This window comes from Amblyomma americanum, chromosome 2 (assembly GCF_052857255.1).
Source record: "Amblyomma americanum isolate KBUSLIRL-KWMA chromosome 2, ASM5285725v1, whole genome shotgun sequence".
In the NCBI taxonomy this organism is placed as follows: domain Eukaryota; kingdom Metazoa; phylum Arthropoda; class Arachnida; order Ixodida; family Ixodidae; genus Amblyomma; species Amblyomma americanum.
The window spans coordinates 140,728,849-140,745,427 of NC_135498.1; the positions used below are offsets into that span (position 1 = coordinate 140,728,849).

Below are 16,579 nucleotides of genomic sequence, written 5' to 3' on the forward strand. Positions count from 1 at the left end.
GCAGCCGATAGCGGTTGGTGATAAGCGTAGGCCGCAGGATAGTGTTATTGCGTTCTATTATTAAAGGCCAAATGTAAACGACCTCCAAGGTTTTTTTTTTTTGAGAAATGCAAGGGGGGGGGGGGGGGGGGGGTCGACTTACGTTCCAGTTGCCGTACAATCGTGTAAATACGGTATATCAAATGGTGCACCTTCCCCCTGCAATTTTTGCTTCTCCTAATGGTGCTCTTTGATCATTTTTCGCTTGCGGAGACGGGTCAACACAAAAAGTGTGTCACTAGTGCGGGTGCAATGTGTTCTTCCTTGTAGGTTACAGATTGGGTTTGTTGCCTTTTTTATGAATCGAATTATCAATGTTCCGAACTATTTCGCTGTTCCTTCCAGTTTGATATATCCGGGTTCAACTGTAGTTATCATGTCTCCTTTGTCTTCTGGAGTTCACTGGCATTACTTTGCTGCAAAAACCATCTTTGTACGTCAAAAAGCTTATTTTTATAGCTTACTGGCAGGGTTCGCTGTAACTCCTGGTATACAGTATACACTACACAGCGTGTTTCAAATAACTTGTACCAGGGTTTAAAAAAAAATGGTACACTGCAGACATGCAAAAGCAGCAACATATTGTTTTTAGCCGTGTGGCACAATTTAGATATTTATAAAATTTTTGTAATTAGTCAAGTACTCAAACTTTGTAATATTCATTGTAGGCCCAGGTGCATTTCATTAAGTTGCAGTGGGGTTCAGAAAGACTGTATAAATGCGAGTAAGGGCCGCACTTTTTTTTTCCAGATTCGAGGGCCAATTTTTTTGGGGTGCGGCCCATATGCGTGATGTACAAAAAAAATTTTTCCTAAAGTAAAAACATGCCAATCAGGGAATGAGCAGCATTTATTCTATGTTCAGTCATTACTCGCGGAGTCTTCAGACTCTGAGCTCATCTAAGCGCCGGCGCTGTGGCTCAGTGGTTATGACGCTCGGCTGCTGACCCAAAAGACATGGGTTCGATCCCAGCCACGGCAGTCGAATTTCGATGGAGGCAACATTCTAGAGGCCCGTATACTGTGCGATGTCAGTGCACATTAAGGAACCCCAGGTGGTCGAAATTTCCAGAGCATTCCACTACGGCGCTCTTTATAGCCCGAGTCGCCTTGGGAGGTTAAACCCCCACAAACCATAAACCGAGCTCATCCTACAAGTCCTCGTACGAGCAGGAAGTAGTGTGAAGGCAAACTTCCGATTCTAAAAATTTCTAAGCCGTGGGTCATGCCAAAATACTGGAGTGTTTGCAGTTCAGTTTGCTGCTAGTCAGTCGGGCCACACACGAGTGTCAGGGTGGAATCCCTCTTTTTCACTTTTGATCTCCACTGGTTTTGGAATACTGTCCTTGTGATTGCATTGTTATGCCTTTGTTGCTTTGAGTTGCATGTGCGCCACAATGCTATCCCGTGGAAAGCTACAAAAAATGCAGCGGCGGGTTGAAGCACATGGGTGTTGGGGGCTGTGCGTCGACTCATGTTTGAAGTCAGCTTTCTTTTAAACCATCATGGGTTACGTAGTAGATGATAGACTTTTACGTGGCAATATGTGTACGATAATCGCAAAGTTCGGCCAGTAAAGGTAGTGCGTTCCCACAACAAATTTTTTTTGCCTCATCCATTTTTTGCTGTAGTCGGCTAATTCGCATATTTTTTGCGGGCCCAATGACTTAAACACAATTAGCCTTTACTGTACCTTCTGCGTGTTCAGTTTTCTGGCATTTAAAGAAAGCCCTTGAAACATGAAAGAAACCATGTGACTGCACTCTTGCACTATTATATTGACGGTCAACCGTAATTTTGAACAAATGAACCATACGTACTGACTGTATCAAAGTGAGTGGCCTCTGCACACTTTAATGGGCTGCATAATGGGGGGAAAAAAAAACTGAGGCTATCTTGAACTGTGCTAACTTTTTTGTGTTTTTTCTGTGTGATGGCTGATTAACAGGTTCATCTCAATTGGTTTTTTGTGTGCCTGTCACTTATCGGGGACAGCAACTCGTGCTTTCCATGTTCTGGATGAATGATTTGACGCCCTTTCGGAGTGATGCTTACAGCTGTGTTGGTTGCTCACTTCAGCAGGGTCAATGAGCATGCTTCGTTTGTTCAAACCACATTTGAGAGAACTACAGTACAGTGGCACAGAAGCCTAGTAGTCACATTTTTTTTTTCATATTTAGCAGGATTTCTTTAATGCTGGTATGAGCTGCTCATCTTGTCACTCGGAGTAGAGAATTGGTGCATTGCCAGAAAAACCTTAGAGGAGTATAGACGCCTAACTTTTGGGTTTCTGTTTACTTTTTTGTAAAAGATGCGTAAGGAATTATTATACATGGATCACCACCTGGTATTCTCCTACAACCGCTAAATAATTTATAATCACATTTCTTTCTTGTGCTGTTTTTGTTTTGGTTTCAATAGCTGAATGAGGACTGTGATGTCAATGTGTGCTTACAGGTCACATGAGACGTGAAAAAACTCCAATATAATCGCTGCTTCCAAATTCGTTGTCACTCCGGCTCTTAAGGAAGGCTGGCTTCAGTACTGGAATAAATTAAGACGATGAAACAGCGATTATATGGACGTTGTTTCATGCCTCACGTCACAAAAAACCACTCTTTGACGTTACAGCCATCGCTTGGCGGTTAAAACAGAAACAGCATGACAGAAAAAATTAGATCATGAATTATTTAGCGGGCGTAGGAAAATATCACACTGTCATACATGTGAAGTGGTGCCTTCTGCATCATTGTAGAGAGCAAAACGTGCCACCAAAATTAAGTGTCTATACTCCTTAAATGGCTATTTCTCAACCCCTTCTTCCAGCTTAACGAAGTGTGCTTGGACCTAAAATTAATGTCTCAAATTTTGCATAATTAACCGTTGTTGTTTAACTACCTAATTAGGTGAAATTTTAAAATACTCTGAGTAGTGCCACACAAAGACAAATAATACTGTCATTTTTTTCACGTGTGTGGTGTACCACTTTTTTTTTAACATGGCTCAGGTTACATGAAGAACTTTGTATACAGTAAAAGCTCGTTAATTCGAACTCAGAGGGGACAGGAAAATTGTTCGAATGAAGCTAAGTTCGAATTATCGAATGGGAGCTAAAAAGTGGGGGGGGGTTCCAGTTTGCTGCTTATCAACAGCCGCCGTCGGCCACCGCGCGTGTATAAGGGATGCCGATTCTGTGTGTTGACATAGCAGCTGGTCAAGGCCAGCACCAAGAGCGATGCGACGGAGCCACGCAGCAAAAATGCAACAGCACTGTAGCATGCCCGATATATCGTTTGTCTCGCCTTTATTTATGGTGCCATGCTTTGGTTTCTACTGCAAGTCGAGCCCCCCCCCCCCCCCCCACCCCAACTTCGGATTTTCAGAATTTGAAAAATAGGTCGACTTACCATCGTGTAAATAAGCTACTTACAACGTATTCTACAGTGCCAAAGCACTCCAGCAAGAAAGTGGATTAGCAAAAATAATATGAAACAGTGCTGCTGGGAACTATACACACAAACAAAAATATTGATAATTTTACCCTGTTTGTAAATGCGTTATACATGTAATAGCAGTTTTCCGCTCTCTTTAAGCCCTGTCTGGCTATGGAGAACTAACTCTGTTGAGATCCATGCCATAAGCATGTCTTTTTAAACCAGGTGTGAAAAGTAGGAATTTTTGCTAACCAATTTCTGCTTAATGTTTACCAGAATGGAATGATCGTTCTTAATTTTTCATGGGAAATCCTTCAGCATGGTCTCTATCTTCCAGAACACTAACTTCGACCCCTTGATCCCGTGCTGATCAGAGTTGTTCAACAGTCGGCGACCTGCATAAACGGGATTCGGAAGCAGATCAGCCATTCCGCAACTGGATTTAACTTAAAGAAAATGAGTAGGTTTGGGAGGATATACATAACCATTACTCACAGAGTGCCGCATTTACTCACGCAATTTGCGCACTTTTTTCTGTAAATTAGGGCTTCAAAAAGAGGGTGCACAAACCACATGAAAATTTTCTCAACATGTCCTTAAAAACTCGCCAAAGGTCATAATATGCAATATACGCAGCATATTGCCGCCTATACGTAGACTTCCCATCTCGCACCTCGCGCTGGCCAACAAATAAGTTGACTCCAAATAAGAGACTCATACCCACTACCGCCCTTCCCCACGCTATGTATAATTCTTCACGGGATGGCATGACGGCGCGTGTGCAGCTGAAAGCAATAAACAGGCAATGATACAATCGGTAAGCCAGCAGTAGGAGGCAAAGGAGATAACAGACGATGAAGGAGGGATCTTACATGTGGCCCAGCTGACTAGCGGCAAACGGAACAGCAAACAGTTTGGCAGTTTTGGACCTGGATGCGCGCACAACTGTCCGTCCAAGAAAGCCACCGTCAGTACGAGCGAGCCACTTAAACGGCACACAACTTGGGCTCTTAACACTCGCACCTTTCGCAACCCCACACGGCGACACGCCCGCACTGATCTTCCCAAGTCTGCCTTGTGAGCACCTGAGTACATGCTGGTAGTCTGGCGGAGCCGAGAGCACTAAATATTCGAGTAGAAGTTTTTTTTTCATAATTCCTGGGAAAAGAAGATAGGGGTGCGCAAATTATGCATGGGTGCACATTACGTGAGTAAACATGTTATAAGTAGGGGTGTGAGAATATTCGAAATTTCGAATACGAATCGAATATGTTTGAGAAATGGATATTTGAAAATTTCCGAATATTCGAAAATTCCCAAATACTCGCCAGCTATTGTATACTGCGCAGACTTTCATAAATTCGACTGTGCCAAAACCATAATACCTGGGCAGATTAGCAGATGATCAAGTAAAAAATTTCCAGGAAAGCAATGCAGAGGTCCTATTCTCTTCCTTTTCCGTCGTTTATCACGCGGACTGATCGCATTGCGACGCCGCTAGGCTTGACCTCGTGTGAAATTCCGCAAGTGGGCTTTACCACATATCACACGTGCTGCGACCAAGATGGCCGACGGCCCGCTTCGAACAATCGCAACGCGAAATCGCGCTTTCTTTTTTAATCCCTCGCTAATACGTTACATATTTAATGCCCACATCCGGAGAATGCGTCCTGCCGCCTTCATAACTCTCCGAGCGTGACCTCCGCCATCCCGTTTGGACACTACGCTATGCGGGAAAGCCTACTTGCGCAATGTCGCGGGAGCCTCCTGAAGGGGCGTGTCGAGTTGTCGCTATAGGGCAAGCGATCCTGCAAAAATCACCGCGTATTGCATGGTGCATTGTAACCCGCGCACTTCTTTAGTGGGCGCAACGGCAGGTGTGACAACGATTGGAAGGCCCCTGTCGCTAAGCCAAAAAATAGCCTGGTTGCGTAGTTTCGGTTTCTGAGCTTCGCCGCTGCCATGGGCAACTGCAACTCAGCCCACGCATTCGCCGGTAGTCCAATCCCAGCTCCGCGCAGCTTTCGGACGCCGACTGGTGCGTCGCAGGCGATTTCTTTTTCCTTTTTAGAAACCGTCTCGCCATTCTGGGAGGCCAGAGTGTGTTCCTCCGCCCCTTGCTTGCATTTGTGTTGTTCTTCCAGCACTCCAAAACGGGCGGCTCGTCACGGGCTTGCACGTGTTAGCGCGATGGAGCCGACTCTTAAGGCCTTACTGCATCTTCGCATTTTCGGCAGGTTTTTTTCTTTTTTCCGGGGGAAGGGGGGGGGGGGGGGGAATTTTATTAATCGAGGCCTTCGGATGAATCGGGCATTTCTTCCGGTCCCTTGAACTCCGAATGAATGAGATTTTACTAGTCATCATGGTATTCTTGGTTGCCAGTCTTGACATTTTATGGATTTTGTTTTGCATGACCTAATTACTGTTTGGATACTGTTATGCTGTCTAATCAAGTAGTATGCATTTCTGTGCACATGATGTTTTTTTATACAGTACTGAGGCAGTCTAGTTTTGTTTATTTTGGTAGCGAACACCATACACTATTTTGAGAAAATTAAGGGCAACAACAATTCCTTGTTTATCATTTTATGAAATTTTTTGTACTAAACAGATATTCGATTCGATATTCGAAGCCATTTTTTCTTCATATTCGTATTAGATTTGTATTTGAAAGTTTCAATATTCGTACACCCCTTGTTATAAGGGAACATTTTGTCGCTCAAGGACATTTTAGAAGTCATGCACGCAGCAATAAACCACTTACACAACTTACCTCAAGAATGATTGTTTCTAACATGCCAAAACTGTTTACAGCCACTGGGATTAGGTCCCGCTTGTGCCAGAGTCGGTCACACACAGAAAATGCATGGCTAAATGCATTGTCCAGAAATTCCTGCTTGAAAATGTTTGTCACGGCGATGGGCTGCTGTTGTCGTTGCTCTATTTTCTGCTTCTGTTGAGTCACCTTAGCCAAGCAGTTCTTTTGCAGTCGAAGGGCCCTCTCTCTACAGTTCCCAAAGCTCGTTGATCCCATATCTTAGCAGTGCACTCCACGGAATCTTAGACATTCGCTTCTGCTTGTGGGCAAGGGCATCTCATGTATTCGCTGTGCTTGTTTTTCAGCAGTTTCAACTTGTTGTCTGGCATGCTTTTACCGTTGATGCTGCACCGCTTCCGCTTATTGCTTCTAGGCTGTTTTGACTCACGCTGCTTTTGCCACCTTTTACATTGGTGTTCAGCCTGTCCTGCTTAGCGCAAAGCATGCGCATCGACACTTGAAGGCCCGACGTGAAGCGAGCGCAGAGGATATGTGAAGAAAGCACGGGAGCAGTCCGCTATTGGAACCTGCACACACTGTGAAAGCCTCATGTCGCATGTGTCAGGTTAGGCAGGAAAGGGAAGATGAACGCCCGTATCTTGAATGCTTGGGCTTCCAAAGCGTAAATGTCATTCCATGGCAGAGCATAGCTTTGAAGACTATAAGGACCAGGACGAGACGTTTACGCAAAAGAACTGATCCCTCTCTAGGGTGTAACAATTGGAACGCCTCCACCCGTCACCCGTCGCAATTATAGAATTATACTCCATTTCATACATAGCAGGCAACGCTGCCAAAGCTAGCGCGTCTCTTCATGCAGGCTAAGTCCGGAGCCAAAAAGTAGTTAGCTATACAACAGCAGTGACCACTGACATATTTCATTGCGGCGAATCTTAGGTACCGTGAGTGGCAACATCCTGCCTTCGTTCTACCTCTTGCCATGTTTTCATCTTGTAACTTATTGAGGTTTCTAGAAGTGAGAATGACATGTGGCGGTATGATATGTGGCTTTTAGGGCGAATTGCTCTTTCTACTTCATGCGTGCCTAAAAAGTAGTTTACACTCAGTGACTTTTATAGAAAGAGGGCCTGAACACTCAGTGCCTCGTAGTTCTGATCATGATTTTCAGTGCCGGCACCTCGTTTTATACCGTTCTTTGTTTTCGTTCAAGCACTCACTGAGGATTTGAGAAGAACAAGTGATACATTGCAGAGTAATATGGTTTCGAAGACGGTTTACATCCGCAGCCTCTGCAGTGTTGCCTGCTATGTATGAAATGGAGTATAGGTGGCTGGAGAGAAAGAGGTGGTCAAAGAGAGAGCTCACAACAACAGAGCAACTCGGCGAGCTGCCTTCCATTCAGTTTTCGCAGGTGGGGGGAACAAACCTTTGCTTGCTGCCAGTGCTATCTGGTACAGTATCATAGCAAGGTGACAAACGTCTCTTTTTTTTTCCATGCTCAGCTTTGGCTGCAATGCATGCCTTCAGCTAAACACGGGTCTGTAATCGTTCAGAATGTGGTCTCGCGTCCATAGTTGCCCAAGTGGCTCATGGCAGCAGTTTTTATTTAGTGACCTAAAGTAAAAATTGCAGTGCTGCTGGGTAGTGCAGGTTCCCTGCCGCACCGAGATAGTCACGTGACCCTCCTCTCCTTGGCCTTGTGCATGCCGCCAACCCTGCACCAGCTATGCCACCACGTCACGTTCGGTGCCTCGGCCAAACTATGCGCACCTCTGGTGTCCACTCTGCACCTGTTGCTCCTCCGGCTTCATCCGAACAGTGGACGCCTTTTCACTAGCGACCCATTTAGTGCTGTCGCACTAGAAATTGAAGACAGATCTCAGCATCATAGGGGAGGGGTGTACCTGCTCGTGGACTTGGAACTCTGTTGGTTAAAGTATAAATGGAGGTAAAATTATCAGCTTGGACGGAGTTGCACCATACGTTTTTGCGTCTGCCTGAGGCAAAGTGCAGCAGGTGATGTGGGCAAAATGCGGACATATCTGACGTAGCCAGACCTGTGTGTGCACACGTCACCTGCCATACACCACCTGCTGTGGCATGACAGCTGTGCATTGCACATGCAGGTGGTGACAGGCGTGCTGGGGAAGGGGAGAGAGGAAGAAGAGAGAGATACCAATGTGATCTCAAAGTCTATATCACTCAGCAGGGCACCCTTGAAGCATGAACAGACGAGCACTAAAAGTGGTCCTAGCAGAATGGATAAAAAGAGAGATGGCAAAATCAAGACCACTTTGAAAGAGTGTCACTTAATACCGTATTTATTCGCGTAATCCTCGCATTTTTTTTCCCTGAAAATCAACGCGAAGTTCGGGGTGCGATAATTATGCGGGGAAAATTTTCAAGCAAATGTTTCGGAGTGTTAAATGCAAAGATGAATGGGTGCAAGATCAGGATTGTCAGGTCCGCAATTGTAAATATAATGAAAACATTACTTTCAAGCGTAACTTACCTTCGTTATGAAAGTACAGGGTGAACGTAAGCTCAAGCTGCTAAAGCACTTTATTTGCCCCGCAGCCTCCCTGTCACTACTCGCGTTGCGTACGTCCTGCAAGCAATTCTACTCTTCATCAGAGTCCGTGTCGACACTGGAATCGATGGTTTCTTCATCTTCCGATGCTTCTTCATCGTCCCACATCAGGTGGTCCTCGGTCGCATCCAGGGCGTTCGAAATTCCTGTTTTCTTGAAGCTTCGGGCCACCATGTTTACATCAATCACCCCCCATGCCTCCGATACCCAGCTGCACAGCAGCTCCACGGACGGACGGTCTTTTGATCTTGCCGCCCGGCGTCAGAGCATGTTCACCTTCGGCCATCCATTCTGCGTACAGCCTCCGGACGTTATCTTTAAATGGCTTGTTCAAAGATACGTCAAGAGGCTGTAGCATTGATGTGAGGCCGCTGGGTATAACAGCCGGGTCCGTGCGTAGTTCCTTGAACTTCGCCCAAACTGACTCTTGAAGATGGCCCCGAAAGCTATCAAGCACGAGAAGCGACGGAAAAAGAAGCGCTCCCGGTCGCCGCCGCCACACAGTTTTCACCCAGTCCACCATAAGGTCCGCGGTCATCCACCCCTTTTCTTGGACGCGCACGTGTATACCAGGGGGGAGCTTTCCTTTCGGGAGGGTCTTCCGCTTGAAAATGACGTACGGTGGGAGCTTCCGCCCGTCCGCCGTCACGCCTAGCATGACCGTGCACCTCTGTTTTTCGGCACCTGTAGTCCTGACATGCACAGTCCGAGCGCCTGTCTGTTCGACTGTCCTGCTGCTGGGCATATCGAAATTCAGCGGAGTTTGGTTCGCGTTCCCTATCTGGGAGAGCAAGAAGTTTTTCTCCTGCCGGATCCTGATAATGAATCGATGGAAGTCCACTATTTTCTCTTCATAGGCTGCGGGCAGGCGCTGGCAAAGCGTCGTTCGCCTCCTGAGCGAGAGTCCATTGTGCCGCATAAATCGTGTGGCCCACCCGTTACTAGCGCGGAAGTCTTGCACCGGGATGCCCTCCTTTCTTGCGATTACGAGCGCCTGGTTCCGTATCAAATCAATCGACACAGCACACCCATCCGCTCGTCGAGCCTTGATATATTCCAGTAAAGAGGATTCGACGGCAGGAAATTTCCCAGTCTTCGGTCCACGGAAGGCCCGGTGCGTCTTACCAGTCATCTTGAGTTCGTCGTGCTGCCGTCTCCAATACCGGACGCAAAACTCATTGACGCCGAAGTGTCTGCTGGCGGCGCGGTTGCCATGTTCCAACGCATACTTAATAGCGTTTAGCTTAAAAGCAGCTGTGTAGCTTGCGTAGCGTCCCATGGCGAAGCGGCACAAAGAGCACGGTGCAACACGCAAACAAGGCAAACGATGCCTACGAGACACCGGAGAGCTGGAGACACCTTCGCAAAATGGCGTAGCGGTGGTGAGTGGATGAGCGGTAGCGGCGGTGGCAGCGGATGACAGCACAGTACCGCCGCCTAGTAGCATGCGCGCCCAACCATGGCAGTTAGTTGTGGCCGCAGTCAATAGATGGCGATCGCTATGACAAGCAGACGGCTCGCGGCAGTAATTTTGGGGGTGCGATGATTATGCGGGGGAAAAAAATTTTCCAATTTTTGATAGCCAATGTGGGGGGTGCGAGCATTACGCGAGTGCGAGCATTATGCGAGTAAATACGGTATTGTGGTGTGCGCCCTCACTTTAATGCTTTGTGGTATAGTTCCGTCAGTACTCCTTTTGTTTTTGCAATTATCTTCTTGATTAATGGCCATTTCATACATTGTTTGTAACCCATATCTGGAAACACCTGGCTTGCTGATGGATCTTTATTTTGGAAAACCTGTGATAAAAAAGTCCCTTCAAGTTTGTCTCGAAGGAGTCTACTGGAGAGACCCACGCAACAGCTGGCTTTGGCTAAGCTGTGACCACATGTGACAGTCGCACGACAAAGTGCCAAAGTGGAAGGAAGCTTGTCTGCATGCTTGTGCTGCAGACCAGCCAAAGGGCAAGCTGTGTATCCATGTGGCTGCTCCATGTGGGTGCCTTCAATTGGGAGTGGCACGTACTGATTCATGAACCCTACCACCCACGCCTATTCCTCTTTTGCTTGCCTGTCACAGGGCCAGGGACACCTTGACGGAAGCCATCAAGGCAAACTGCTCGTAAGTGGAGCCAGCATTTTTTGTTGCTTTTACTTGAGCATAACTCTGAAAAGAGGATGCGGTGCCCTTGTTTTCATTCTGCAAAGTTAAGCCTGAAAGACAGTTTAGCAGAGCTAGGTGGGGTACCTTTCTGTGATGCATGCTTGGCTTGTGCACTGGTATCTCTGTCCAAGGATGCTCAGCTCTAATGCTGCTCAGGCAAGCTATCATGGCTCTTGTTTGTGCAGTTAAAGGGTTCGGCAGTTTCCTTCTAACTATTGCTGGACTGCCCCTGGAATGCGTGTCACAGGGCTTGGGTTTGTGGTACGCTGCAACCCACAAAGTAGTGTCACGTGATGTGCTGGCAGCACGCAGTCACTCTCGCACCCTTCTTTGGTGTTGCAGGGGCCGTGCCTCTCAGCAGGGCAATGCCCTCCTGGCCCTGAGTGCCCTGCTGGAGGCCACCGCCGAGCACCTGCAGGGCCTGGACACAGGGGCGCGACGCCAGGCAGCCAAGTCACACACCGCCTGGGCGCATGCCCTACTTGACCTGCTGGTGGACTGCTGTGGCCTGGCCCCTGCTCAGGCCAGGCAAGGAGGGGACCAGGAACACTTCCAGTGGCTGCTCAAGGTGGGGCACGGACTCTGGTTGGCCCAGGCCAAGAGAAGGCCATCCTGCAGTTGAAAAAACTACAGCTGCCAGTTTTTCTGAGTGAACGAGGGCATGTGGGGCATTGAGGATGCAGGTAATGCCGCAGCCAGTGATTCCCCTACACACACCCTTTGGGGGAGGGGGGTGTACACACCTTTGTTTTACTGAAGGCACCCCCCAATTCATATAAACATTTTTGTTTAATTGTGCCAGAAGAAGGGCATGTATGCGAAGGGACACATTGTCTATAGCTGGCTTATGGTGAAAGAAACCATGACTTATGCACAAACTTCGACGTGTTTACAGCGTTTTACACATCTGCATTCCGTGAGTGGTGTTGAACTGCTAGTTCTTAAAGGTTTATTGCTATTAGTATGAACTGCCATGTAGTAGTCTTCGTCTTTTAGCTTAGTCAGTTCATAAATACGACTTTAGCCCTTGTGTAAAATGAAGTTATTGTTCGCAGTCTTTGTCCTTGAGTGTTAGAGTCATAACTGTTGCTAGTTCTACCTGACACTCCGACACAAGTAAAAACTTAGTAATGACTATGGCTTCTCCTCAACATCCCCTCCCCCTCTCCCTAGAAATTAAGGCACCCCCTCTAATTTCAGTTGCTGGGGAAACCGCTGGCCAGAACAGTTTATGACCTGTGCCCTGTGAGAGGTAGTCCCCAGCCTCATCAGCAAAGCAAGGCCTATTGCCACTCCTGTCGAGGAAGCACAGATACACGTCAGACCTTTTCCGCATGATTATTTTCTGGTCAACGGTCCAATGAAATCTCTCTGTGCCAGTTGTCAGTCAGTTACAGCCAGTGAAGGAGTTACCGTATTTACACGATTGTAATTCGACCTTTTTTTCAAAATTTGCAAATCCGAAGTGGGGGGGGTCGACTTAGAATTGAAACGAAAACATGGCACTATAAGTAAAGGCGAGACAAACGAGATATCGGGCATGCTACAGTGTGGTTTCATTTTTGCTGCGCGGCTCCGTCGCATCGCTCCTGGTACTGGCCTTGAGCAGCTGCTATCAATGCGTAGAACTGGCATCCCCTCCCCCCCGGGTGGCGACCGATGGTGGCTATTGATAAGCAGCAAACTGGCACCCCACACGTGGCTGCAGACTGCGGCTGCTAAGTGGCGGCGGTCTGATAATGCAACCACATTCTACGGGAAGCTCAGGCGTCCAAGACGTTTTCTTTTTACTTTCAAATGCGTGCTCGGTGCTCAAGGGAGCGTTGATAGTTGATGGAAGGGCCTCTGTTCCAATCGAGGCGGCACCCCCACTCGGAACGGCAGCAGGCTGGGGAGTGTCGATAGTTGACGGAAGAGCTGACGCCATTCACGCATAGTTTCTCTTCGGCTCTGACGCATTTGACTACTGCTGGTCATGTTTCACAAGTTTTAATGTAGTGCTTCGTCAGTTGTCATTTGTGCTCCGTGTCTGGTAAGCGACCGGCGCTCGTTCACGGCTACATTCAAGATGGCTGTCATTCTTTACGCCGAAGAAACGAACAGCTGCGCTCTGGGCCACAAGTTCGACTTTCGCAACGAGTGATACAGGTGTGGCAGCTGCAGCGAGGAAATTTTTCACCTGTTGCAGGCGATGTCATGACGTGGCTGTTTGCGAAATGTGGGATTTCGCTGGACGACGACGTTAGAATAACGTGCTGTGGGACCGCAGCAGCGATCATTACGGCAGTGCTAGTGAGGACGATGGAGCAGGTGTGGACGAGTAGTCCAGTGACTAACACAGTTTCGTTTTGGAATGTGCCCACGGGCACAGCCGTGCGCGGCAGCCGATAGCGGCTGGCGATAAACGGTGGTCGCTGGATAATGCTATTGCGTTCAACTATTCAAGGCCAAGCTTAAACAACCTCGAAGTTTTTTTTTTTTTCGGAAATGTGATATGGGGGGTCGACTTACATTTGAGTCGACTTCATCATCATCATCATCAGCCTTACTACACCCACTGCAGGGCAAATGCCTCTCCCATGTCTCTCCAATTAACCCTATCCTTTGCCAGCTGCATCCAACCTTTGCCTGCAAACTTCTTAATCTCATCCGCCCACCCAACCTTCTGCCGCCCCCTGCTACGCTTACTTTCTCTTGGAACCCACTCCGTTACCCTTAAAGACCAGCGGTTATCTTGCCTTTGCATTACATGCCCTGCCCAAGCCCATTTCTTTCTCTTGATTTCGACTAGGATGTCATTAACCCGTGTTTGTTCTCTCACCCACTCTACCCGCTTCCGCCCGCCCCACTCTGCCCGCTGAGTCGACTTACAATCGTGTAAATACGGTATACAGTAGAACCCCGCTGTTACGTTCCTCACTGCTGCGTTTTCCTGGCTGTTACGTCGTTTTCGTCCGGTCCCGGCATAGCTCCCATAGGATCCAATGTATTGGGTACCCCGCTGTTACGTTGTAGCTGTCAAAACGTTCCCGCATGATACGTCGCAACCTGGCACCCCGAACCCGGCCGGGCAACGCGCGCCAACCGCCATTTTGACGAGTCTTGGCCAGGCTTGGCTGCGGAATTGGCTACATGACCATGGCCTCCGAGATCACCCCTTTGCACGCGTGTGGGTAATCTCGGAGGCCATAAAAAGCAGCACGCGAGTTGGAGAGCAAGGCGGAAATTTGGGTGAGTTGGTAAGTGTTCATTTTCGCTCTCAGCGCAACACGAACGGGACACAAGACGAAGGACTAGCGCAAACAGGTGCTGACTATCAACTGGTTTTTTATTGAAGAACGAAAAGCATATAAATACAAACAGTGAACAACTTATCAATCAACAAAAGTTATCTGGAAGGCACGTGGGAGGTTGGATAGCTCAATTCCCTCTTGGATAACGTTATGGAAGGGCTGCTGATACATTTTGCGCCGTTGTGGTAAATATAAAAAGCTTCCATAACTATTTACCACAACAGCGCAAAATGTATCAGCAGCCCTTCCATAACGTTATCCGAGAGGGAATTGAGCTATCCAACCTCCCACGTGCCTTCCAGATAACTTTTGTTGATTGATAAGCTGTTCACTGTTTGTATTTATATGCTTTTCGTTCTTCAATAAAAAACCAGTTGATAGTCAGCGCCTGTTTGCGCTAGTCCTTCGTCTTGTGCCCCGTTTGTGTTGCGCTGAGAGCGAAAATGAGTTGGAGAGATTTCCACTAAATGGCCACTACCTCGTTAGCCGAAGCGAGTAAAACCTGCGGGCCCGCAGCAATCCAGTCTTTCTTGTTTGTGCGTTTCAACCCATCCGAGTCGTCCGTGTCCTTCCGTCAACAGCTAAGCTGCCTACGCCTCGTCAGGCCTCGCTAATCCAGTCTTTCTTGTTTGTGCGTTTCAACCCATCCGAGTCGTCCGTGTCCTTCCGTCAACAGCTAAGCTGCCTACGCCTCGTCAGGCCTCGCTAATCCAGTCTTTCTTGTTTGTGCGGTTCAACCCATCCGAGTCGTCCGTGTCCTCCCGTCAACACCTACGCTGCCTACGCCTCGTCGGGCCTCGCTAACACCGTGAGCGATTTGTCTTCCTTTGATGCCGTCGCGCAAGCGCAAGGCGCTTTCCCTCGAGGAAAAGCTGGATGTTCTCAACGCAGTCGACAGGCAGCCAGCGCGGAAAAGAGTCGACATCGCCAAGGATCTTGGTCTGCCACCCTCGACGCTTCACAGCATCGTCTCGAAGCGTGCCGAGATACAAGGGAATGCCGTGCTCTTCGGTCCGAAAGCTAAGCAGGCTCGTGGCACCAAGTATGGAAACCTCGACGAGTCGCTTCTTACTTGGTTTAAACAATCTCGCGCTGCCGGTGTTAACTTCGACGGCAGCATTTTGCGCGGGAAGGCGATGGAAATAGCCGACCGACTGGGCATCAGTGACTTTGCGGCGTCAAATGGCTGGATCGACCGTTTCCGGAAGAGGCACGGCATCACGTATGAGACGGTATCCGGGGAAGCAGCAAGTGTAAACTTGGAAACATTCGACGATTGGAAGGCCACACTACCTGCCATAATTGAGGGGTGTGAGCCTCATGACATTTACAGTGCCGACGAAACGGGTCTTTTCTTTCGTGTCCAGCCATCCAAGTCGTTAAGCCTGAAGGCCAAAGCATGCCACGGAGGCAAATGCAGCAAAGAACGATTGACGGTGCTCCTTTGCTGCAGCATGGATCGCTCGGACAAGCTGAAGACATGGGTAATCGGAAAATACCAAAACCCACGGCGCTTAAATAACATTCGCCTGCTGCCATGTCACTATAGAAGCAACAGTCGTGCATGGATGACGCGTTCTTTGTTCGAAGAATTTCTTCGTTACTTCGACAACAAGATGGGCTCCCAGTGCAGGAGTGCTGTCCTTTTTCTGGACAATTGTGCTGCCCACCTGAGAGACCCGTCGTTTCTTCGGAACGTTAAGCTTGTTTTTTTTCCTGCAAACACTACAAGCCACTTGCAGCCGTTGGATGCCGGCGTCATAAAGAACTTAAAGCACTCGTACAGGAAGTCTATCTTAAAGCGCTGTCTGGCGCGTATTGATCGCGGACAGCGTTTCAATACGATCGTTTCAATACTGGACGCTATGCACTACGTCGCTTCAGCGTGGACTGCAGTGAGCGCGTCAACTGCACAGCACTACTTCGCGCGGTGTGGCTTTCGCATGGACGGCGGAGAGGAAACTGCCACGGAAGCTGAAGAGACGGAAGCAGCCTCTCATGATCAAGAGCTGAGTGAAGCTTTGAATGCGCTGGGTGCCACGGGAGTCACGTATGACGACTACGTCACCGTGGATGCTACTGTCGTGACGTCCGAGTGTCAGAGTATCGCCGAGATCATTGCAGACTCGGTCGCGAGTGAAGCCTCAGACTGTGATGACGACGAGGAGCACAAGCCGCATGATTCCGGGGAGTTGGCGGACCCGAGCTTTGGAGAAGCTGTCGCGGGTCTGGACCTCCTCCGCAGGTACGTCGCACCTCAAAGCGACGCTGAGAGCAATGCG

At 48.4% G+C, this 16,579-nt stretch overlaps 1 protein-coding gene across 1 annotated transcript in view; it reads left to right on the top strand.

Annotated features, from left to right (window-relative positions):
• LOC144121831 (focadhesin) overlaps positions 1-16,579 on the top strand; it is a 283,349-nt gene that overhangs the window by 162,655 nt on the left and 104,115 nt on the right. The window contains exons 20-21 of the mRNA XM_077655244.1: positions 10,921-10,962; positions 11,347-11,572. Coding sequence (XP_077511370.1) covers positions 10,921-10,962; positions 11,347-11,572 — 268 coding nt within the window. The remainder of the gene's footprint in view (positions 1-10,920; positions 10,963-11,346; positions 11,573-16,579) is intronic.